This window comes from Budorcas taxicolor, chromosome 2 (assembly GCF_023091745.1).
Source record: "Budorcas taxicolor isolate Tak-1 chromosome 2, Takin1.1, whole genome shotgun sequence".
In the NCBI taxonomy this organism is placed as follows: domain Eukaryota; kingdom Metazoa; phylum Chordata; class Mammalia; order Artiodactyla; family Bovidae; genus Budorcas; species Budorcas taxicolor.
In genome coordinates, this window is record NC_068911.1 from 166442646 (window position 1) to 166466695 (window position 24050).

The 24050-nt window shown below is 56.0% G+C and overlaps 1 protein-coding gene across 3 annotated transcripts in view; it reads left to right on the plus strand.

Moving 5' to 3' along the window:
• The window catches only part of COL16A1 (collagen type XVI alpha 1 chain), a 55319-nt gene extending 35539 nt beyond the window's left edge, over positions 1 to 19780 (plus strand). For all 3 annotated transcript variants that reach the window (XM_052636349.1, XM_052636350.1, XM_052636351.1), the window contains 24 exons: positions 63 to 107; positions 968 to 1012; positions 2747 to 2800; positions 3349 to 3402; positions 3989 to 4042; positions 5550 to 5594; positions 5706 to 5759; positions 6076 to 6111; positions 6429 to 6491; positions 9580 to 9651; positions 9836 to 9889; positions 10518 to 10562; positions 10770 to 10814; positions 11120 to 11173; positions 11593 to 11646; positions 13595 to 13645; positions 13946 to 14035; positions 15526 to 15561; positions 16136 to 16180; positions 17055 to 17243; positions 17605 to 17671; positions 18366 to 18542; positions 18711 to 18788; positions 19530 to 19780. In XM_052636349.1, the coding sequence (XP_052492309.1) occupies positions 63 to 107; positions 968 to 1012; positions 2747 to 2800; positions 3349 to 3402; positions 3989 to 4042; positions 5550 to 5594; positions 5706 to 5759; positions 6076 to 6111; positions 6429 to 6491; positions 9580 to 9651; positions 9836 to 9889; positions 10518 to 10562; positions 10770 to 10814; positions 11120 to 11173; positions 11593 to 11646; positions 13595 to 13645; positions 13946 to 14035; positions 15526 to 15561; positions 16136 to 16180; positions 17055 to 17243; positions 17605 to 17671; positions 18366 to 18542; positions 18711 to 18788; positions 19530 to 19732 (1710 nt within the window). In that variant the 3' untranslated portion in view covers positions 19733 to 19780. The remainder of the gene's footprint in view (positions 1 to 62; positions 108 to 967; positions 1013 to 2746; positions 2801 to 3348; positions 3403 to 3988; positions 4043 to 5549; positions 5595 to 5705; positions 5760 to 6075; positions 6112 to 6428; positions 6492 to 9579; positions 9652 to 9835; positions 9890 to 10517; positions 10563 to 10769; positions 10815 to 11119; positions 11174 to 11592; positions 11647 to 13594; positions 13646 to 13945; positions 14036 to 15525; positions 15562 to 16135; positions 16181 to 17054; positions 17244 to 17604; positions 17672 to 18365; positions 18543 to 18710; positions 18789 to 19529) is intronic.
• The last annotated feature ends 4270 nt before the right edge of the window (positions 19781 to 24050 follow it).

The window sequence follows — 24050 nt, forward strand, 5'->3', positions numbered from 1 at the left end:
TGGAGAGCCCCGGCGCTGCAAGCTCTGAGCCTCTTCATTTATTTCCGTGGCTTCCTTCGCAGGGTCCACCTGGTATGAGGGGCTCCCCGGGTCCTCCAGGCCCTATTGTGAGTATCCATGGTCTTCTGGGCTGCTTGAGAGGCTCTCAAAGGAGACGTAAAACCCAGACACCATTCTGCTGCCTTGTCCCAGGAAGCTGGGCAGGACAGAAAGGGGAACGTCTTCTGCCTTTCCCTCGTCACAGCATCTGCGGGGACTGTGGTCTCCCACCTCCGAATCCCCCAGAGCCGGCCTGCTCCGCCATGATCTGCCTGTGTAGGAGGCCTCGGGGCATATCTGTGTTTCCCACTCCCCACCACCCCCCATCCCTGCTATGTTTTGCACGACGGCTCATGGTCTGGATTGCCAGGAAAGCGTGTGGCAACCTGCAGGCAGGGGCCGGAAGCTAAGGTGGAGCCGCCCTCCATGGCTCTGTAGGGCCAGTCTCTAGGACAAGCCTGCAGAGGCCAGCCTAGGAGCGTCTCCCCTGGTGTTGACATGGCAGGGACGTAGAAGTGACTAGGAAAACCTGGAAGAACCGATAATGCTTCCTTTGGAGGAAAAAAAAAATTGGCCGGTGGGAGCCATCTTAGAACCAGGGAGCCCCGACCTGGGGCCCGTGGAGGTCAGGTAACAGGCACCATGGGCTTCCACTCTGGCACTGGGGTTCACCTGGACGTGGGAAGATGTGGGCCAGTGGTCTGACTCCGGGGGCTGTTGCGCGTCTCCGCCGTCAGCAGAGCCATTCATTCTTCCTGGAGCCGAGGCGAGGAGCAGGTGGCTTCTGGGCCAAGACTCGGAACGAGTCTCTTTTCTAGCTGCCTTGATAATACCCCCATGACTTCCTTTCCCCGTGAGCCCTCAGCCCCAGATCGTGACCCAGGGTTACTGTGCTTGTGAGATGTGACCTGCCTGTTTCTCCCACCAGGGCCCCCCAGGTTTTCCTGGTGCTGTTGGCTCCCCCGGATTGCCTGTAAGAACCTAGCGCTGCTCGACCTCCCCTCCCCTGCCAGCCAGGTCTCTGTGGCTTTTGCTCGTCTCCCTTCCTGCCGTGCCCTGGCCTCCCTCCTCCTTGTGTGTGTGTGTGTGTGTGTGTGTGTCATCGTCGTCATACCCTGCAGGCTCGGTAGCTAACGACACAGGTTCCCTGAGGTCCCAGCAGCTTGGACAGCCTCCCAGTCTTTGGCTCTCTTTCCATTTTTCCCTTCTCCCTCTTCTGCTTTCTCTCTCTTTCTCTCATCGTCTGTCTTCTCCCCCCTTCCGTTTCCCTTTTTTCTCTCCCACAATCACACATCACTCCCCCCTAAATCCTCCAGAGCTATTTTACCTTCTTATTTTAAGCTGGTGCCTCTAGGGGCCTCTTTATTCCCTCCCTTCTCACTCTGCCTCCTGCTTCTCCCACCTTTGGTGTTGACTGAAGATTTGCTGAAAGTAGTTCTTGGGGCCCTGCCAGGCGCCTGGCACAGAGCCCGGCAGAGATGCCAAAGCTTTAGGGCTTCACACTGCAGGCTGGCACGGGTTCGCTGCCTTGCTGCTTGGCGGGGCTGGTCCAGAGGCGCCCCGGGGGTTTCAAGGCGGCCACGCTTGCAACCTTTCCCATCATCCTAGAGGAAGCTTCCTCCTCTTCCCTTCTTCTTCTTTGGCTCTGGGCTAAGTCTGCTCTGAAGCTGGGCATGTGATGCCAGCAGTAGGGTTTCTGGGTGTCACGGGGCCCTGCCCCTCCTGCCCAGTGTCTTGGCCACCTCCTTCTGCCCGGTGTCGTTAATTGCTCTGCCTTCGTCATCATCACAAGTACGTTTAAGTCATTCTCATCCTCACTGTTGCTCCCTCCTGGGTCATGGAAACTAACCTCCTGTTTTGTCGGACTTCATGTTCCCGGGGTCGGCTCCTCTCCTCCCAGGGCTGGTGATGGTGGCTCAGGGAGCAGGGCCCCTCCTTGTCCCAGCTCCATCTGTCCCCACGTCCTCATCCTGGCCGGACCTTGTCTGTTTCTGCTTGCTTGGGTGGAGGGGCCATCTGTCCGTCTAGCCATCTGTCTTGTGTCGTGGAAAGGTTTGGGCGCCGCATCTCTGGAAGGCATGAGGGAGAAGGGGCAGACACGGCCCCTTAACGGTGTGTGTTGCATCTATGAAGTCCAGGTTGAGGATGAGGGATGGGGACTCTACTTTGCAACGGATATCCCCAAAGAGACAGGGACTGCTCTGGAGGGAGCCTTCCTGAGTCCTTCCCCAGCATCCCTAAAGGAAGTTGATTTTTGCCTGGGGTGGGGGGGGCTTGGACAGGTAAGTGTTGGGCATCGGGTAAAACATCTCGGTGGGGAGCACTCTAGGGACACCTCTGCTGACAGTTGCCCCTTGGAGGGAGCACGTGTGTTGCCCTCCTAAAGGTGCATCCTGGATACTGGTCACAGTAGGGCCCACCGGTGACCGTCACCCGCCTGGGCGGGGGTATCTCTCTGGTGGCCTGTCGTGGGGGCCCCTGCTCCCGAGAGGCACCCATATGTGGGAATTTATACCTCTGACAGTGTTGCCCTTCTGGGTCTACCCCCTATGGTCACTTTGCTGGGGACACTCTGGGGGCCATCAGCAGCCACCCCCCTCTACCTTTGCCTAGAATGGGAACAGAGGGCTGCGGGGCCGTGGGGAGGAGGCAGGGGCTGGGTGGGGACTTCCCTCCCCTGCAGTTTCTCATGATTTTTCTCTCCAAGGGTCTTCAAGGAGAGCGAGGCCTCAGGGGCCTGACGGGAGAGAAGGGGGAGCCGGTAAGAGGGAGTGGCAGGGGGGTGGTGATACATGAAGAGCCCTGGGGAGATGGGTTGGGCCCCTGGGACGGCTGTCAAGTAGAAGACGGGAGGCGAAACTCTTTGCCCCTCAGCCCTGATCCCCTCAGCACTGGGATCTTCACAACCCCTCAGGATCCAAGGAAGCTGATCTCCTGGTGCCCTCACTCCTGTTAGGGGCAGACACCCCCATCCCCGGGGGCTTCCTCTCTCCCTCTTCCTGCAGCGTTTAGCCTGGCCCTTCTACTCCCCAGCCCCGGTCCTCATCATCCCCTGCCCAGGGGTCTCCTCCTTCAGCTTGAACCCCCAGGGTCCAGGCCTCTGATGGTGGTCTCCACTGAGGGAAGCTGGCCTAAGGGACACGGCCTGAGGTGGTGGCTGTTCCAGGGGGTGGACTAGTGGCTGTCCCCGGGGTGGACTGGGCCTGCTGAGGGGCAGCTGCAGGCCGGCTGGCCTTGGCCGCCCTCTTACCCAGGGAGGGTGACAGAAATGTTGAAGGGCTGGCCCATCACATCTCCCTTTCTTTGCAGGGTCCTCCAGGGCAACCTGGTTACCCAGGCGCCATGGGCCCCCCAGGACTGCCTGTGAGTAAGCAGGCCTAGGTCGGGGGCAGGGCAGGGTGGGGTGGGGGTTGGGGTTGGGGTTGCGGTGGGGGGTGCTGGTGCCCAGGGGTGGTCGTCAGAACAGGGCCAGGCTTGAGCAGCCTCAGTGGGCTTCCTCCTTTATAAGCATTTCAGCTGGTGTTTTCTGCCAGGCTGTCCATTCAGAGACCAACCTCCCCTCCCCTCCCCCGGCCATATAAGCCCCCTTGGGAGTGGGACTTGGCCCACCTCTCTGCTTTGGGGGGAGCCCCCAGAGCCTCCCAGACGGGAGAGGACTAAAGGCTGTCTGGTGGGGAGGGGGAGGGAAAGTTGGGGAGACCCCACGGAGGCCAGAGGCTGAGTTCGGTAGACATGACTACCCCCCTCCTCTTTCCACCGAATGGTGGTGGGAGACCGGGAGCCACGCTCCCCGCTCCGAGAGCACCCCACCCCACTGGTTCCCAGCCTCTTCCTAGGAGCCATCTGCGCCCAAGTGCCAGTCTGGGTGCCAGCTGCAGTCTCCACCCCTCTCATCGCGCCGCGCCAGGCGGCCGCGGGGCTAATTCCCTCTCTCTTTGCTGCCTGTCAGGGCATCAAGGGGGAGCGAGGCTACGCGGGTTCCCCGGGAGAGAAGGGAGAATCGGTGAGTGTCTGAGAGCTGCTCTCCAGCGCGGGGGCGGGAGGAAGGGCTTCAAATGGCTGGTCCCTGCCCGCCCACCTCCTCCTCCGCTGCCGACGCCTGGAGAGCTTCCCAGCCGCCCCATGAACGCGAGATGTGACCCCTGCTTCCCAACCCCCTGAATCCTCCAGCTGCGTCTCTCGAGCAGTCGGCGCTGCCGGCTGGTTGCTGCGGGGCGGCAGCTGCGAGGAGGAGGATCACGCCAGGTTTAGTGGAGATGGCTGGAGGGGCTGCCTGGAAGAGGGGACCTCCTCCCACCCCCTCGCCTACAGGCTGGAGAGCCAGCCCGACAGTCTGGACCCCGCTGCCTCCAGGCCTGTCTCAGGCCACCCAGAGCCAATGGTGGCGCAGCCAATGTCCCAGACCCACCCTGAGCTCTGGTCATCAGTAGGAGTCTCCGCAGTGACAGGGCTCACCCGGGGTCCTCATTCACCTAGTTAGTGAATGAGGGTGGAGGCTGGACTTGAACCCAACCCTGTTTGTTTCCAGCCTCCCCAAACCTTTGTCTTCCCTTCCCCATCACTCATGCCGCCCACCCACAGCCGCTGGTGAGGCCAGGTAGGATGCCGTAAACCCCAGCTGTGCCTTTATTCAATAACACATCTTTCTCCGGGGGCCTTCTAGGTGCCAGGCTCTGTTCTGAAGATGCCTTGATGGATAAAATAGGCAGTTGGGCCCCTGGCCCTCAGGAAACTAAGTCCCAGTGGGACAAGCAGATAACAGATGAATAAACAGATATATATAAATTAGGAGAGATGGGACTGGTGGAAAAAATCAAGCTGGAGCCATGAATAGGATGTGTAGACAGAGGGTTAGGGAGGCCTCTCTAAGGGGGTGGCATTGGAGCTAAGGCTTGAATGGAGCTTCAGGGTCGAGGGTGGGGAAGGACATATGGTTGTCCCTGCTGGGGAATCCGAGAGGGAGAGGCCGCGGGTTGGGGCACCCCTGGAACAGATTGGCACCATCGATGGTTTGATAAGGTTTCAAGAGACCTGGAAAGGATAAGGGATGACAGACATTCTAGGTAGAGGGGGCAGTCAGCGGTATGAATGTATAGTATTCAGGGAACGGCAGTCTGACCAAGCCAGGCAGAAGATAAGAAACGGAGAAGGAAGTGAAGCAGGAATCAGAAGTTGGTATCAGATCACAGGATGCCTCAAAACTCAGCGTTCAGTTGGCAGAGGGGAGCCATGGAGGGTGTTGGAGCAAGAGGGTGTTATAATCAGAGCTGTGTTGAAGAAGAGGAGCTGGCTCTTAGAGTGAACTCAGAAGTGGCAGAACTAGTTAAGAGGCTGGTTCAGTAGCTCAGGCAAGGGAAGGGGCGGCCAAACAGACCAGGGAGAGGAGCCCTGCAGCTTGGAAGCGCCTCCGCCACATCCCTGCCTCTGCTCTGCGCCCATCCCCTGCCTCAAGCCCGGATCTCCCCCCTCCCCCAACCAGAGGGGCTGATTCTGCTCCTTTGTGCCACCAGGGCCCACCAGGATCTGAAGGCCTCCCAGGTCCCCCAGGCCCAGCGGTGAGTGAGGAAGGGGGCAGGGGGCTGTGGACATGAGAGCCCTGATCCTGCCCTGGAGTCTGGGGACAGGACGGTTGCTGGGGAAGGTTGCATTGTTCTCTGTGGTGACAGGGTCCCCGAGGAGAGCGAGGACCCCAAGGAAGCTCGGGTGAGAAAGGAGACCAGGTGAGTGGTGACAGGGACCTAGCTGGTTGTTCTGACCACTGTGAAGAGCTGGGGGGAGGCAGGGAAGGGGGCCTCTCCCTGGTGGTCACTCTTATGTATGGGAGTGGGGACCAGCTGTAGCCTCCCAGCCTCCACCATCCTTGAGCTGTAACCTCTCACCTCCTGCCCAGAACCTCGCCTGCCGGCCTTTGGGGGCAGAGTGGAGGACAAGGCCCCATGACTCGAAGCAGCCTCACCGTGTCACTCTTTCCACCTGGGCAGCCAGGCTGGAGAGAGACGGTGGTGCAGCACACTGCCCGTTGCTTTCTTCCCCTAGGGATTCCAAGGGCAGCCCGGCTTTCCAGGCCCCCCGGTGAGTGCAGACACAAAGCCAGCTCTGTCCAAGTGCTCCCAGTCTGGCAGGGGCAGGCCTGGTGAGGCCAGGCCGCATGAGGGTGGGCCTGGGGAGGGGAGGGAGGAAGGCCCGGAAGGAGGAACGGCCTGGGTGGTCAGGCCTGATTCCAGGAACAGAGACCTGGAGAGCAAGGCCTCCTGGGTGGGCCCCAGCAGCCCGGAAGTCAAAAAAAACACATCACATTAACACAACGCGAAGGACATCCAAGAGGAAGAAGGAAGCGGAGCTCTTTTCCAGCCCTGAGTTCATCCCTGCCTGCTCCTTTGTTGGTTTAGGGTCCCCCTGGATTCCCAGGCAAAGCTGGAGCACCTGGCCCACCCGGCCCCCCAGCGGAGAAGGTGAGCAGGACCCCCAAGTTGGCCACACTCACAGATCTGAGCCATGCATCTCCTAGCCCGTCTGCCCCCTCCCACCCCCCCACCCCTAGTATCAGGCCTTCAGAAAGTCAAGGACTGACTCGGTTACAGCAGGGATGGGCAAAGAGACTCGAGAATGGGCCCAGCAACTTCTATAGGGCAACAGAGCTGGAGCAGACCAGTGGGTCTGCTGGGTCCAGGATGCCTGCTGGCCTCTGTGCCACCAATCTCTGCACCTCTCCCAGTGGGAGAGGGTGGCTGGGGAAAAGGCAGAGCGGTGTGGTGAGAGGTGGCCCAGTAGAATGTGACAGGGTGGCCCGGGCCAGCTTGCAGCTCCTCCAGGGCAGGGCAAGGAGTTGAGAGAAGCACATCCAAGACTGGGAACCCCCCGCCCAGCAGTGAGAGGAGCTCTGGGCATTTGCCTTCTGGGTCTGACAACAGAAGGAAAGGGGAATGGGGCTCCTGGAGAGCCAGGCTCAGGGTGTCCCCAAGGGCCAAAGAGGGCAGGCATGGCCTGTAACCTGGTGACAAGTGGGGGAAGGAGCAGCAGTCGGGGAGTGCCCGCACCGGCCATCCCTGGGTGTGGCTTTGGGACTAGCTCTGCTTTTGGTTTTGGTCTTTAGGGCTCCCCTCGTAGCTAAGCGGGTAAAGAACCTGCCTGCAATGCAGGAGACCTGGGTTTCATCCCTGGGTCGGGTAGGTCCTCTGGAGAAGGAAATGGCAACCCACTCCAGTATTCTTGCCATGGAGAATCCCACGGACAGAAGAGTCTGGCAGGCTACAGTCCATGGGGTTGCAAGAATCGGACACAACTTAGCATCTAAACCACCGCTGCTTTGGTCTGGAGGCTGACGTCCCTGATTCAGCCCGCCCTCTGGGCTTCTCCAGATGTGACAGGTGGGTAGTGTCAGGAGGTGTCAGGAGGCCCATAATCGTAATCAACCTGTGAGCTTGGGGTGGGAGGATCACGGCCCAGAGGGAGGGGCAGGAGGTCTGTAGCCTCGTGGGGAGCCTCTTTCCTCTGAAAGCGGGAAAGGACTCCAGAAGGGGCCACCTTGGTCTAGGTTCTCACTGTTCAGGTGAAGAAATGAGGCCTAGAGAATGCTGGAAGGCCCTGGAATGCTGGTGGCATTCCAGGACACACAGCAAGATAGCAAAAGAGCTAAGATTTGTCCCCCGATACCCAGCCCCACACCCTTGCTGCCTCCCCGATCAGCCATGGTTGAGGCAGTGGCGGGTGCCACCTCCCTTCACCTGGGTGGCGGCCCCTGCCAGAGTCTTCTGTGCTGGCTCTGTATCCAGGGCTGCCTGCTCTGCTTAGGCCAGTCATTGCTGACTCCCCAACCTCTGGCCAGCGGTTCTCCAGCTTGACTCCCTGAGGGGCCGCCGTTTCCTGGGGTTGTGCTGACCCCTCCTGGTAGCTGGTGGCATTGCAGTACCACCCGAAGCTCTCTCCCCCTGACCCCTCCCATGGGGTCTCTGGCGGGAGCCCTTCCCCTTGGGGAGCCCCACAACCGCTGACTGCTCCAGGGCAGCCAGCCTCTTCCCCCTGGGGAAATGATGCCACTTCCCCTACTTTGCTGCCTGCCTCGCCCTCCCTTCTCCGATATACATTCTAATTCACTCGTTAGCTCCCACCTTTTCCCCTGCTCTGAACTGTCAGTGGCGCCCCAGTGCCTGTAGTGGTGTTTTTCGGGCTTTATTTTGTAATCCCCAAGACTTTTCCCTCATAGCTCAGTTGATAAGGAATCTGCCTGCAATGCAGGAAGCCTGCGTTCGATTCCTGGGTGGGAAAGATCCCCCGGAGAAGGAAACGGCAGCCCTCTCCAGTATTTTTGCCTGGAGAGTCTCATGGACAGAGGAGCCCGGCAGGCTGCAGTCCATGGGGGGGCCACAAGAATTGGACACGACTTAGCGACTAAACCACCATCACAGGGCTTTTTGCCACACAGAATCTCATGTGAATGCTCAATCTATAAAGCAGACTTGCCTGGCAGTCCAGTGGTTAAGACTTCGCCTTCCGACGCAGGGGGTGTGGGTTCGATTCCTGGTGGCAGAGCTAAGATCCTACATGCCTTGGGCCCCCAAAAATAAATAAATAAATAAAGCAGAAGCAACATTGTAACAAATTCAATAAAGACTTTTAAAATGGTCCATATTTTAAAAAATCTTAATAAACAAATATGCAAGTGGAGCTGCTCTGGCTAAGCAAGGGGTAGGGGTCTGGAGTCCCACCCCTGGGTCTCCACTTTGTGCCCCCAGCTCCTCCAGAGTCCTCCAGGAGCCCCCAGGCTCTGAGAAGTAGTTTGAAAGCCACTAGTCCATTTGATAAAGTCTAGTATAGGGTTCAGCATCCTCCCCCAGTCTAACTCTTCCAGCCTCCTCCACCCCGCACCATACAGGCTCCTCAGACACCCTGGCTAGACCAGGCATGTCTCCCCCTCCAAACCTCTATCCTTCTCTGAAGTCCCCAGTGGCACATCCTTTCCCCCCTCTCCATCTGTCCAAATCCCAGCCGCCCTTCAGAGCCCAGTGCCTGCGGACTCCTCTGTGACACTTTCCCTGACCGCACCACCGCCGTGCCCCCCCCCCCCCACCCCCCCCCCACCCCGTACTCCCAGCAGAGTGAGCTGCACTCTGTTCTGAACGCCCAGGGCCCCTGACGCGCAGAGCACAAGGCCTGTTGCACTGCCCTTAGTTGTCGTGGGTCTGTGACTCTCACTGGACTGTGAGCTCCTTGGGGACAGGAGCCACCCTTGTTCCATCTGGGGGACCAGAGGCCCAGCCTGCATTACCGAGCACCTGCCAGGCCAGTCCCCGGTCAGCCCTGGGGAAGGTGCTGGGCTGAGCAGGCAGAAAGGGGATGTTCTACAGATGAAGACAGATCTTCCTGGGCAAGTGGTATGTGGGATATCAGTTAGACCAGAACTGAACTGGGATTTGAAGCCAGCTGTCCTGACTTCCAGTAGCCACCAGCCCCTGTGGCCCAGGGTCCCTTCTCCTGCTGGTGTGTCCAGGGGGAGGGAGAGGGACAAGGTCCTGCTGACTTTGTTGGGGGGCTCGTTTCCAGGGCAGTGAAGGGATTCGAGGCCCATCAGGTCTGCCTGGTCCCCCTGGACCACCAGGATCTCCCGGGATTCAGGTAAGTGTGTCATAGCCTGACCGATGGGGTGTGTGTGTGTGTGTGTGTGTGTGTGTGTGTGTGTGTGTTAGGGGTGGGAGTGGGATGAGCGGTGGATGGGGTGGAGAGGGAGGCAGGGCTGGTCAGGCTCCCGCCTCCGAGGGCTGCAGCACAACATGCAGAAGCGCCTTTTCCTCATGTCCAGGGCCCCGCCGGTCTGGATGGTCTGGATGGGAAGGACGGCAAACCTGGCTTGAGGGTGAGACGTGGGCCCAGGAGGGCACCCCCTTCCTTCTCCTTCCTTCCCCAAGAGCCAACGCCAAGGGAACCCTGATGAAGGGAGTTGAATCGCATCCCCCACATGGCTTTAAGGAGGTGCCCCCCCTTCCCTCAGTCTGCCTCTCACCGCACCCCACTTCTCTGAAGGCCCAGAGCCCCCCGGTTTCTCCATTCTCCCGGTCGGCCTTAACCAGGTTGGATGTGCTAGCAGGGCACAGCAAAGGCAGTAAATTTATACCCAGAAGCTCAATCAACTAAGAAACTAGGCTGGGCCTCAGAAAGAACAGGCTGCAGACATGGAAGGACCTGGGCAGCCCTGGCTCCTTGTGCCTGGTTTTACTGGGGTGTCTGAAAAGGAGGGGGCCATGGTGAAGGGCAGAACATCAAGGTCAACTGCTTTCTGTGCCCAAAAGAAGGAAAACAGGTTCAGAGAGGGGCCAGGATTCAACTCAGGGTGCACAGCCAAGTCGGAGGCCAAGCCCCATGTGACAAAACCTCCACCCTGGGAGAGCTGGGGGAGGGGCTGAAAAAAGGGGGAGACAGTGGTGAACGAGTGGGTGCAAGCTGGACAAAGCTCCTGTCTCCGTGCCCCTGGTCTCTTTCCCTAGGGGGACCCCGGTCCTGCTGGCTCTCCTGGACTTATGGGACCCCCGGTAAGCTGAGCTGCAGGGAGGGGCTGGGAATTGGGAGGTTCCAAGGCTGGGCAGGTGCCTTGGTGGGCAGGGCAGCTCGCATCCACATCCCCTGGGGACTGAGTTACGACTTTGGGTGGGTTTGACTTGTTTGACCCTGGGGGAGAAGAGTGAGAAGTGGCCTCTGCTTGAGGCGAGGGACGTGGCAGCTCCTGCTTTTACTTCCAGGGCTTCAAGGGAAAACCTGGCCATCCTGGCCTCCCAGGACTGAAGGTAAGGACCTGGTGACTTCCGCCCACCAGGTTTTCTAGGCTCTTCTCAAGGCTTGACCCCAGGCAGATGGGTCAGCCTAGCTGGAGTGGACAGGCTACCTGACCCTTGACTGAGACACCATTCCAGCATCCAGGCCTTCTGAGTCCACTGGTGCCTGGCACACCTGGTCAGGGCTTTGCCATCTGCCAGCTTAAGGGCATCAGGGGGCCACTGGCATGTGGCAGGACCCCTCTGATGTGGAGTCCGTTGGGGTGGCAGAGCCAAGTGGCGATCTGGTGAGCCCCAGCTGCCTGTCTCTCCTCCAGGGTGACTGTGGAAAGCCAGGCCCCCCGGGCAGCAGTGGCCGGCCCGGAGCAGAGGTAAGGGCCTGGGCTCTACACGTGCTGCCTTTAGACAGCCCTGGGTTCTGCTGAGTCCTGAATGCTGTCCCTTCCTCCCTCCTCCCTGGCAAGGTGGCCACCTCCTCTGCTTGGGCTTCTAGGGGAGGTTTTCTCCAATTCTGCACATCTTGACCTTCCCCTCTTAAGGCTTATAACTGGCTCCTCCCTCTATGGGCTGCTGGGTCACTAACCTACAAAGGCCTGGTCTCTGCTTCCCCCTCCAGCCGTACTCACGGGTAGGGCTGGTCCCCTAGGGCTTAGACCTAGAGGCCAGGGCTCAGCGAGGTTCCTCTGGCCGTCGGTGTGTCCCGTCTGCTCTGCTCAGCCCTCTCCTGCCTAACAGCCCGCGTGTGTGCGTCTGTGTCTGCATCATCTCTCCCTCTCTCTGGCTCCTGCAGGGTGAGCCTGGTGCCATGGGACCCCAGGGAAGACCCGGCCCCCCTGGCCATGTTGTGAGTTGACCTGTTTTAGTCTCTGTCTCTCTAAGGGTTTGGACTGCATTGGGCTGGGTGGCGGGGGTGGTGGGCAAGCTGATGATGACCTGAGAGAACTGGCTGCAGGAGCAGCATCAGCCATACAGAGCCAGAGGGGCTCTGGGCTCACCCCATCCAGCAGTTCCCCGGCTCTGTGCCATTTTCGTATTTTCTGGGCACATTCGAGTTTGCTTATCAAACAAAGATCATTCGGTTATTCAACAAATAATTATTGAGCACCTGCTTCATGCCAGGCACTGTTCCAAGCCCTGGGCTATGGCGACGAGTGAGGTAGAGAGGTCCCCTGATCCCAGAACTTCCACAACATGTTGATGAGTGTGGAGAGACCAGGCGGCGATGTGATGTCCTGGGGAGGGCGGGGAGGCGACTTCCCTGGAGAAGTGGTCTCTGAGCAGGGGCCCAAATAACACGCAGGAGCTGGCTATCGAGCCAACTGGGGGAGGAGTGTCCAGGCAGGGGTGTAGCTGCTGCAGAGAGCCTGAGACAGGCAGGGCACGGGGGAGTGGAGTGTGAGGAGGGCGTGAGTGGGGATGGGAAGGCTGAGCTGGGAGAGGTTGTGGCGCAGATGGTGGAGGACCTCAGGGCAGGAGGGGGAGGACATGCAAGTGGAAGGAGAGATGTCAGAGGACGGAGGGTAGCGGTGGAGCGGGTGGCAGTGGGCCCATCCCGCAAGTGTTTGGGGGTAGAGGGCTTGCTAATGACCCAGATGGCAAAGGGGCAGGAGGCGGCAGGCGCGGGATTGAGGATGACTCCTGTTTGGCTTGGGCAGCCGGGTGAGTGGGTGGTGTGTTTACTGACAAAGGGTGACTTGGAGAGGAGGTTTATGAAATAATGGCTTTCCCTTCTCCTTGACGCATCTGTAACGCAGATGACTGCCAATGGGTGCCTTTGATCAGTGTGACGGCTCTGAGCTGGTGGGGTTCCAGAGAGAAGGGAATACACTGAAGGCTTTTGGAAATGTTAAAAATAGATCAGGACCCCACAACAAGAACTCCTGGGGCCTCATCACTGTTTTTATGGCTCTCAAGGGGTCCAGAGACCTTGCATTGGGGACCCCAGGACTAACCCTGTCTGCCCTGGCTCCACATCAGAGATGAAAGAAAGAATCACACACTCTGAATTGTGGAGACTCACTGGGGGGCTGGGGTGTGCAGGGCTCCTCTTCCCACCTCCATCCATCCAGCTCAGCCCCCTGCTGAGGGCTGGCCACTCCTGCCCTGGGAGGCTTCAGATGAGTAGAACAGAGCCCGTGCCTCCAGAACTTTCCATCTGTGAGTACAGAGGGAGGTGCTCCGAGAGAGACCCATGTGCCCCCCTGGGTTCAGAGGAAGTGTCGCTCTGACCAGGGAGGTGACGTGTGAGCTGGGCCTCCAGGGCAGGATGTGGAGAGATGGGGCAGGTGGGAGCCCTCCTATGCAGTTGAGGTTCGTCACCCCCCAGTGATGGGTGAGCGGCAGGGGACCAGGGAGCTTGGGGCTTATCTGCGAGGATGTTGGGGTTGGAGCTGAGCCCCTGTCCTTCACCTGCCTCCGCACAGAGACAAGCTCCTCGTCTCTGCTCCCCCCAACAGAACAGAAGGAAGGCGGCAGGGTGGGGGTCCTCAGAAGACATCCAGGCCCATGTGCCACACACTTCACTCCCTTGCGCTTGGCTCTGGCTCCCAGATCATCCCCTCTGTGCAGGCCCCAGTTGTACCACTTGGCAAGCAGCAGGTGTGAGCATCTTGTGTGCCCAGGGGTCCCCAGGCACAGATCAAATGCAAGAGTAGAGGGAAGAAAGGCTCAGGGAAGAGGATGGAGCTTCCATAACCAAGTTCAGGGCTTGTTCCTGCAGTTGGTCCCTCACCACCTCCCGGGGCCTCATTGCCCGAGCCTCTTTCCAACCCACTGACTTCGTCTCCCTTTAGGGGCCGCCGGGGCCTCCAGGCCAGCCAGGTCCAGCTGGGATCTCTGCGGTGGTGAGTGCTGTACTCCTCCTCTCGTCCCTCCCTCCCCGGTGTTTGTCCCTGCGTGTCCCCATCCCCCCTCCTTCCCTCTTGTAAGCCTCTCCTGCCTCCAGTCAATCTCCCTAACTGGCTTGGGGTGAAGACCTTCGGAGAGGCCCGGAGGCTACCCCGGGGTCCTTCCCCAAGTTCAGGCAGTGCCACCTCCCCCTCTGAGGCCTTGGGATTGGGGGCCAGAGTCCCTCGAGCTCAGTGTCTGCCTCTGGCTCTGTGGGGTCCACTCTTCCCTCCCTCCATCTCCATCTTTTTCTCTAGGGTCCGAAAGGAGACCGTGGAGCCACTGGAGAAAGGGGCCTTTTAGGTCTTCCAGGCCAACCTGGCCCCCCTGGACACCCTGGTCCCCCGGTAAGACCCCACCTCTCAGGGCTCAGCCCCGGGGGAAAGGGCCAGTGGACTTTGTCAGTTGCACACAGGCCTGCACCTCCGGGGTCTCTGGGGAAGAAAGGGTATTCAGCACCACAATGGCAGCTCGGAGCTTGTGCCCAAGGATCGCATCCTATTTGGAATAAAGGAAAAGCTGTACAAGCCAGCACTGGGCCAGCCACGCAGCAGATGGCTGCCTCTGACCTAGCACTCACGTGCACATCCCTCCTCGAGGTGTCGGACAGGGAAACTGCTCCTTGTTCCACCCCTGTCTCCTCCTCAGGGGAGCTTGTTGGTGGCAGAGAAAACCTGTAAACGTCAGGCACCCAAACGCAGTGTTACTGCTGGAGCTCTCTCAGCAACTCTGAAACCACGCCTTAGTGTCAGTTAGCGTGTATACCCAGAGCTGTGATACACTGATCCCTGACGCTGGGCTGAATGGTGACCTACATGCCTGACATGTTGTCATTCAGTCTGTACTGCAACCCTGTTAGTTGCAACCCTATTTAGTAGGTCTGATTGTCCCTGTTTTACAGATGAAGGAACCAAGGCTTAGCAAGGTTGAGTAGGGTGCCCAGAGCCACACAGCTATTAAGTATTAAGAGGCTGCCTGACTCCATAACTTGGGTCCGGAGCCACTCTGCGATACTCCCTCTTTCAGAGGTTCCAGACAGGTGGACCACATCAGGTGGAACTGACTGCCAGGCTCAGGGATGAAAAATCTCCCAGGGGACTGAGGCAGGGACCCAGGTCTCCTAGCCTGCAGGCTGGGGTGCTTTCTACCCAAGCAGACTTCCTTCTGGGGAGGCAAGAGCAATGCCCCTGGGGCTAGTGCCCTGGAATGGAGTGGATGACTCCAGCCAATCTGCCAAGAGGCTCGAGTCTTGCCACCCACTCCTCTGATTCTTGCCATGGGCCCTGGGCAGGCAGGTCCCATCAGTCCTCCGTCCCTCCTGCCTGTAGGCTAAGAACCTCCAGAGTCCCCTGACGAATCTGCCAGCTGCCATGCAAGCATAGATTGCTCTTCCCCAGTGTTTCACTAGAAGTGAGCAGGTCCCAGGGGGCAGCCTCTCCTGTCTTGGGGAAGGAGTGGACACTGAGGCTGCCCTGGCCAAAATCTGGGACTTCATCAAGGTCAGAGGTTCACAGGTTCACAACCTTCATTCAGCAAACACTGAACATACACTCAGAGCCAGGAAATGTGCGAGATGCCAGGATCTCAAGCAAAAAGCAGGGCAGGTGCAATCTGCTCTTCCCTCCCAGAGCTCAGTTGGGGGGTGGCCGGGGCCAGGCTGGAGCATGGCATGGGGTCTGAGTGTCCACAGCCTGTGCCTAGAGTGTCCAGGCGAGATGGGGAGGATTGTGGCTCCCAGGTGCAATGGGGGCTGGCCACGCCTAGTAGGCGAGGTGAGGCATGAAATGCCAAGCTGGGTTGGGGCTCACCACAAGCTCTGTTGCTCTCTGCTCCCCAGGGTGAACCCGGCATGGATGGCGCAGCTGGCAAAGAGGTACCATTGTGCTGGGCTTCTCATTTTCTCTTGGGGATGCTTCTTTTAGCTCCTGGCTTTGCCCTGATCCCTCTTCATTCACTTGGTAAATGCTCCCTGTATGTACAGACCGTCTCTGGACGGGTATACAGGCAACTGGTGCCCTTGTTATCACAGGAGAGGAACTGGAAACCAGGAATAAGGATGAGAGTGAGCCTTGCTTTTCACTCTTCTTTTTTTTTTAAACCATATACCTGGTCCAAAAAAGCCAATGATAATAATAAAGTCCAAATAAACATCTCCTGGGGACCAGCTCTTGCCAGGCACTCCCTTTCATTCTGACTTCTCACCTCTCTCTGTCTGTGACAAGGAACCCATCTAACACAATCATATGAGGCCACGTCCTGGAAACATAATTCTCCCTTCCCGCTGTCCATGCTCTTGGCAGGGAGGTTCTCATCCTTTCTTACACAGAACCCAGTAGGACACGGTTTGGGGGCCTAATGCTTTGGAAGGTCCTTTCATGACACCTGTTTCCCCTGGATGGTATGGAGATGCTGCCCAGACTTCACCGCTGACTTCTGCTTTCTTCTAGGGACCCCCTGGAAAACAGGGACTCTATGGACCCCCAGGTCCAAAGGTGAGTTGGGCACTGGCTGGGTTTGAGAGGAGCAGCTCATGAGTTGATGAAGCCCAGCCCGAAGCTCTGACTTTAGCCGTGGAGAGGAGACACAGCAAGGCTAGTGGGCAGGGAAGAGAAGTGGGCAGAACCTGGAGCAACCTCGTCTCTGAAGACTTCTCACGTGGGGCTGTTCCAAGGTTCTTAGCTATGGTGGGAAGAATGGAACCCTCGTGTCCATTCACTCCTGATCGATTCATGCATTCATTCTGCGAGCATCCGCTTGGCTTTACTCACCTGCCAGGCCCTCTGTCCTAGCCTTGGGCCCGGTGCCCACTTAGTCCAGTCACACTTACACTGAAGCCTGTTGGGTTTAGATACAGTGCTATGGAATCAGAGGGAGGGAGCGATCCACTCAGCCTGGGGCGCCAGAGAGACCGCACAGGGAACAGGGACCTTCTAGCCGAGTGGGAGGACACTGGAGAGAGGGAAGGCATTCCAGGCAGGAGGACTAAGACACATGGCTGAGTCAGAACTACAACCAGCAAGGTGTGGCTGGAAGCACACGGGCAGGAAAGCGAGGCTGAAGAAGACGTAGCTGGGACCCCATCATGATGGCATGGAATGCCTGGCCGAGGAATTGAACCTTTATGCTGAGGGCAATTGGGAGACATGGAAATTTCTCAGCAGGGAGTAAGAACGTGAAAACCATCCTTTAAAAGGACTGCTTTGTGGGCAGAGCAGACACGGGGCAGCCTGTCAAGATGCTGTGGTCCAGAGGGAGATGCTGGGGGCGGGGTGCGGCACTGAGGCCGGGGGCAGACCACTGAGACCCCGTGAGAGAAACTTGACAGCACTTGGCAATGCTGGACTGTGTGACTTCCTGTCCTCCTAGGGTGACCCGGGACCTTCAGGACAGAAGGGCCAGGCAGGAGAGAAGGGAAGAGCTGGCATGCCTGGCGGGCCCGGCAAGAGTGGCTCCATGGGACCCGTGGGGCCGCCGGGTCCTGCAGGAGAGAGAGGCCACCCTGGATCTCCGGGGCCTGCGGGGAGCCCCGGACTGCCCGGGGTGCCTGGCTCCATGGTAAGGAGGAGGCTGGCCACCAGGGGCGCTGGTCCCACAGAGCAGGTGTGCGAGGTAGAGCACACACCGTTTTAGAAGCTCCTATTGATGCTCTACAGAAGAAGAGCATGACCCCCATATGGGTGGTTCTTAACTGCGTGGGAGAGTGGAGAGGGTGGAGGCCCTTTCCCTGGGAAGATGCACAAAATGTTTTCTTCCACTTTAGGGGGGTTAGGACATTGGCTTCAGTGTCTATGGGAGGCTTCTGGGACCTTTGTTCCCCAGCGAGACCCCATCCTTTATTCCCATGAAATCTATTCCCAGGAGAGATGAGCCCCAGACTTGAAAGTGTGATTGAGGCAGGTTTCTTCTCTTTCCTCAGGGAGACATGGTGAATTATGATGAAATCAAGAGGTTCATCAGACAAGAGATCATTAAAATGTTTGATGGTAATTGGCAGCTGAACTGGCTGGCAGTGGGTGCTGTTTACCCTTCCCAGCTGCTTCTCCACCCCACCTCAGCCTCCTTTCCCTTAAAGTGTCCACCCTACTACTTACCTCACTCCCCCACTTACGGGCATCTGTTCAATTAGACTTCAGCCTTTCCTCTCACCTGCTCTGTTCAGAGACAAAATGATTCCCTCCTGCCCCCCGCCCCAAGCCCCCACTGAAGCAGAGGAGACAGACAAGAAAATTGATATCAAAGGAGTCTGCAGAGAGTGAGCTCTAAATAAAGGGGCACGCAGCAGCCTTAAGATGGCTGGCATGGCTTCATTTTCAGCTTTTTTTTTCCTGTCGATCTGTTCATCCAACATCAATAAGCCAGGGACTGGGGAAAACATGGCCCCTTCCAGAAGGGGGCTAGGCATCTTGCTTGGGAAGCAGATCTTGAATGCCAAGCAAGGAGCCTGGACTTTATTCTGAAGCTGGTGATGGATTAATGAAGGCTGCTGGAGAAGGGAGATGCTGGAATCAGACCTGGGCTTCAGGAAGATCACTGTGGGGAGCAATGTGGGGGAGACCCACCTGTGTGTTCCTTGCTCTGATGTCCCTCTGAAGAAAGGCTGTCTTGGACTCTCCGCCAGCAGCCTGTCGTTCTGAGTCCCCAGGGTGCCCTGTGACCTGTCCCTGCCCTTTCTTACAGAGAGGATGGCTTACTACACCTCCAGGATGCGGTTTCCCATGGAGATGGTAGCAGCTCCAGGACGACCAGGGCCCCCAGGGAAGGACGGTCCCCCAGGCCGGCCAGGCTCCCCGGGGTCACCGGGACTCCCCGGTCAGATTGGCAGAGAAGGACGGCAGGGCTTGCCTGGGATGAGAGGTAGGTCTGCCCTCCGGTTACACGCCTAGTTCTCGGGGGCACACAGAAGCATTGCACGAGGTCCGTTGTGAATATAGCATTTGCGCGTATATGTGTGTTTCAAATAATCTGACCCAGGTAGATCATTTTTCTACTCCAGGATGGGACGTCTTATTTCTTTTGTTTCAGGATTGCCTGGTACTAAAGGTGAAAAGGGAGACATTGGTGTTGGCATCGCAGGAGAAATTGGTCTCCCCGGTCCCCCAGGTAGGAAAAGTCAGTCTTGGAGACTGTGAATCCGGAACAGCTGAGAGCTCCTTTCTTAATGTTCTTTCCATAACATAGTTGTGTAGCGTCTCAAATAACCATAGGCCTATCAACCAACATCTATAGTAATGACACTGAGTATGAGACTCTACTAGGGCATGGGTATGTATGTGTGTGTGTGTTGGTGGGGCAGGAGTGTTGAGGATTAGGTGGGAGATCCCGTGCCTGTTCTCAAGTCCTAACCTGGCCGAGCATGACAGAGTGGAAGAGAGTCGGATATGGTGGGGCCAGGGAATGCAAGCTTAGGTCCTGCTCATCATCTTACTGGCTAGATTACCTCGACGAGCCTAAGAGAGAAATGACTGAAGTTTGATAGCCTGGTTCTGAGGTGTAGCTTCACCACATGGCAGGTGTGTGACCTCTCTGAGCCTGTGTCCTCATCTCCAAAATGAGATCATAGCTTCTTTCTCATGGAATCGTTGCGACGATTCAGTGAATAATGCGGAGAAAGCACTTGGCTTCTGCTTGGCAGGTGGAAACTCTGAATAAAATTAGCCAGTGGTATTATTGTCACTATTCAGTTAATGTCAGGATCAGATCAAGTCTTCATGAAAATATGGTATAGCTGGAGAAATAGTCATCAGATGTAAGGTATTCCTATTATTTACCATGACTGATATTTCTTCTTTTCTTATGACCTGGGTTTCCTGATCCCCCTTCTCTGACTCCTTCCTGCCTTAGGTCCCCAGGGTCCTCCAGGCTATGGCAAGATGGGCGCCACTGGGCCGATGGGCCAGCAAGGCATTCCTGGCATCCCTGGTCCCCCAGGGCCCATGGGCCCGCCGGGCAAGACCGGCCACTGTAACCCCTCTGACTGCTTTGGGGCCATGCCGATGGAACAACAGTACCCGCCCATGAAAAACATGAAGGGGCCTTTCGGCTGAAATCACCATTTCCATCAGATGAAGAACTCCACTGGGAACAAATGGCTCAAACTTTATAGGACTCTGGATGGGTTGTGAATGTTTGGGATTTTTTAATTGCTATTAATATTTTTTTATCAATAAATAAAGAAATAAAACTATCTGCAATCTCAGTGCCGCTGGGGTTTCTCTGGGGCTGCAGCTGCATCTCTGTCATCTTCTTCTTATCATTTGGTCCCAGGATCAAAAGGGGGCATCTCCTTCATTGCCTGTGGTCAACCAGTAAAGCTGTGGAATGCTGCTGTAGAGAGGGTCCCCAGCTCAGCTCTCCTCTCCGATACTTCTGAGTCATCCTTTGGTCCTCTGAACCACGCGTTCTTTCCCTCATGGCACACTTCTCCAAGTCAGAGAGAGGGCATTGCTCAACCCCTTCTCATGAATGAACCAAAAGCAGTTTGAAGAACTCTTTCCAGCTCATAAAGGCCACTCCCTATTTTCTTCCCTAAAAGAGATGGGTGTCTGGTACCCCCACCCACCCTTTGGGGTTTGACCCAAAGCCCCATCCAGGATGCACCTTGAGAAATGCCACTTGGTGCTGAGGTACATTCATCTATCTGCCTGACAGCTCTTCCAAGCAAGCACCCTCTCTTCTTGGCGCTCCAGTAATTCCATGATTAGAAAAGTCTGTGCGAACAGGAGGAAAAGATAAGGTGGCAGCCCCTGGCCCAGGGAAGCAGGGAGTGCTTCTCCAGGAAATGACATGGAAATTCCTTCCTGTACCGATGGAGGGCCTTCTCACCCACCCTCCTGGACTGCACAGGGCATCTTTTGTTATTCTTTGTTAATCTAGCACGTGGAGTGGTTTTTTTGTACATCTTTAGCCCTAGGCCTTCAGAAAGAGGTTATATCAGTGCAAAGAGATCACGGGCAAGCCACAATAAGATCTGAGTTCATAGGCCTCCAAGTCCACTGGGACTTTGGTGATCGTCTGCTGCCTCCTTCTCCATTTGTAAAAAGGCTCAGAAGAAGAAGAAAAAAAGAGAGATGAATATTATAGAAACATTCTATCTCAGACTTCTTCCTTTTCTGCTTTTCAGATCTCTTGATCCTGATGGGATGCCTACCTTGTGAGAAAGCAATAGGGCACATCCATGGGGACTTCCAGAGAAAGCCTTTTTACTGGCTCCAGCTTTCTGGACGGTTTATTCAAGTTGGATAAACTTCAAAGGGATCACAGAGCCGACTGAGAAATGTACCCGAAGTCCAGATGCTTATCCAAACTGCCTGAAGCTTTCAAACTGGCTGTCAAATCTCTCCAGAGCTGGCATTTCCAGCACGGTTTTGAAAATGCTCTTCCCCTGTTGAGCCCCAAATGCCAAGAGCTTTTCAGAACCTTTGACCTATTTTTTTTCCTGCCAGGAGCAGAAAGGTGTGCCAGTGATGAGAGAAATGAAATAAGGCAAACTCTTGAGGCTGCCAAGTGCCTCACATGATACTTTTAGATAAAGGAGGAGCCAGTTCTTATTTGATCTCTCACCAGCAATTCCCAGTTAACCCTGATTCCAACATAAAACATGAAAAAGCAAACTCATCCTCTTCGCACGGAAGTAGCAGCCAGCTTTTGACAGTGGACGAGGACAGATGTTAAAGTGCTCCCATCAGAAGGCCAGCTTCTTTTCAACCCAATCTGTGAAGCACTAACTGATGATGGCCTTCACAATAAGAAGCACGTTGGCACGAGTAGAAAGAAAGAGAAGCAAGGACCAGCTGTTGAACTGAGCAGGTTGGCTTTGAAGGCCAGAGCGGGGAACCCGCTATGAGGAAACATCAAACCCATCCCCTCTGAGGACCACCAGGGAATCGATCCTTACAGAGTAAATGATGCTTTCTTCTCTTTTCTCCTCGAGTCAAATTCATTCTACTCTTCAGGGGATCCTACAACAGGCTAGGTTTAAGCTTTCATGATTTGAGTGCTTGTCTCCCTGGAGTTGGAAATTACTGTATTTTCTTGGACCATGAAGAACCAGATGGGAAGCTGAATTTTATAGTCTCTTCTGTTACTGCGGTCAGCAAAAAAAAAAAAAAAAAATCATGGATTTTGCTCATAAGTAGGAGCTGGGTATGGAAAAGGCACTGGCAACCCACTCTAGTACTCTTGCCTGGAAAATCCCATGGACGGAGGAGCCTGGTAGGCTGCAGTCCATGGGGTCGCTTTGAGTCGGACACGACTGAGTGACTTCACTTTCACTTTTCACTTTCATGCATTGGAGAAGGAAATGGCATCCCACTCTAGTGTTCTTGCCTGGAGGATCCCAGGGTCAGGGGAGCCTGGTGGGCTGCCATCTATGGGGTCGCACGGAGTCGGACATGACTGAAGCGACTTAGCAGCAGCAGCAGCAGGAGCTGGGTAAGCTTTTAGGGAAAAGCAGGAGCAGCGTGCACCTTCCCCTTCTTTCAGGGAGCTTGCTCACATTCCTGCCTGTCTTCATTTCTTAGTGTATTTATTTCAGGTTTTGAAGGCAACACACAGATCATTCGGATTGGCAATTGATGAGTCCATTTCCACTTACTATTTTGTGCTGGGAAAAGTATCAGGCTCTGGGGATTCAGAGGCAACCTAGACAGATAGGGCCGCGCCCCCACAGTGTCTGGGTGGGGGCAGCAGAGTTAAACAAACAGCTACAATAACATGGGGTGATGGGGCAGTACCAGGCACCAGGGGAGCACAGAGCTGAGAGACCTAACCCTGTCTAGACAGATCGATGTAGGCAGAGGGAACGTCGTGTGCCAAGGTCCAGAGATGACTGGGGCAGCACACTGAGTGATGAGAGACAGGGCGTGTGGTTGGAATGGGGAGTGTGATGGAGGGAGGGAGACGACGGGAAGCCAGGGTTTCATACGAGGCTGTGTTGAGTCAGGTTTGCATAACAGGGAATCCTTAATTTGAGAACACCTCTCAAATTTGAGTGAGAGGGAGAAAAGGCTGCTGCCTGTTTATTCTGTAGAGAAAAATCCCCAAATCTGATGTCTTCTGGAACTGAAATCTTTTCTGTCATAATATTTTCCATTGACACCCGAATTTAACAGAGTCTGTTTAGACTCTTCACATGTGGTCCATTAACCCGCTCCGAGACTAAATCTTTTTGTCATTGTCCTGAATAGTTTGTGGGAATAGGACGTATAAGTGTAGCCTCTGTATGATCTCATAATGAAAGGGGTGTGTGGCTAAATTCCCGTGCCTGCTGTTCTCATTTTCCTGTTGGTTCTGTGGAAAGCTACAAATCACCCTCTGCTCCAAGGCATGCAACTGGAATTTAAATTCTGGAACTGGATCTAGTCAGAATCAAAGAGAATTAATTCCATAATAATTAAGTGGGTATTGGTATTCCTTCTCAGTAAGCAATACTGGAGCTTGGTGCTGAACCAGGATGCCTAGAGAGAATGACGTGTCTCCAGGGGTGGTGATATTTTCGTGGATGGTCCTTCCATTACCAAGCTCTGCCTCACCTCTCATGGGTCAATCATGGGGCTTCCATGAACTTAGGAAAGTACTCTGTGCTCCAAAAAAGGGCTGGAATCCAAGTTTCCCCCTTTGGCTAAAGCTGAAACAAAAACAGGAACTTCTCCACCCACCTCCGTCTGCCTCAGGTAGCTGAGGTTTTGGAAACAAGTTGATTGTTTTCCAGTCTTTGGAAGCTCCTGACCTCCATTTTACCCAGCCCTCTCCAAAATAAACACACCTGGGCCTGCTGCAGGTCCTCAGAGGCGTAGCCCTGGACTTGGCTTTGGCTGGTCTCCGACTGCCTGAGGGATGATTTGGATACCCTTGCCCCCAGATAGCACAGACATCCAATAGAACGTCCTCCTATGAGCCCTTTGCTGGGCAGAGGGAGCTGGGGTGCGAAATTCTCATAGCTTAATCCTCAGCACCTAGACCACAGCCTGACAAGTGGTGGGAGTGCAACAGGTTGTTATGCTTGTGGAACAAAATTAGTGCGTCTCACACTGCCCCAGTTTGCAGGCCAGGTGTCACTATTCTCTCTCCCTTCACCTTCAGCCCAGACTGCAGGGCTTCCTTCTTTTGGAGATTTTGCCATTCGACTCCACTAATTGTTTTGGACTGCACATGTAGGGGGTGGTGGCAAAGGCAAAGGGTGGCGATTTACAAAGGCAAAGAAGACCAACTAACTACTAAGTACTGATGAGTTAATTTGCGGACCTGGCTTCAAATCTGCCTTCCCCATTTCCTTTTGATAGTTGGGAAGTAACTTAGCTCCTCTCAGCCTCAGCTCCTCATTATAAAAGGGTAACAGTATGTCAAAGGATTGTGGTGAAAACT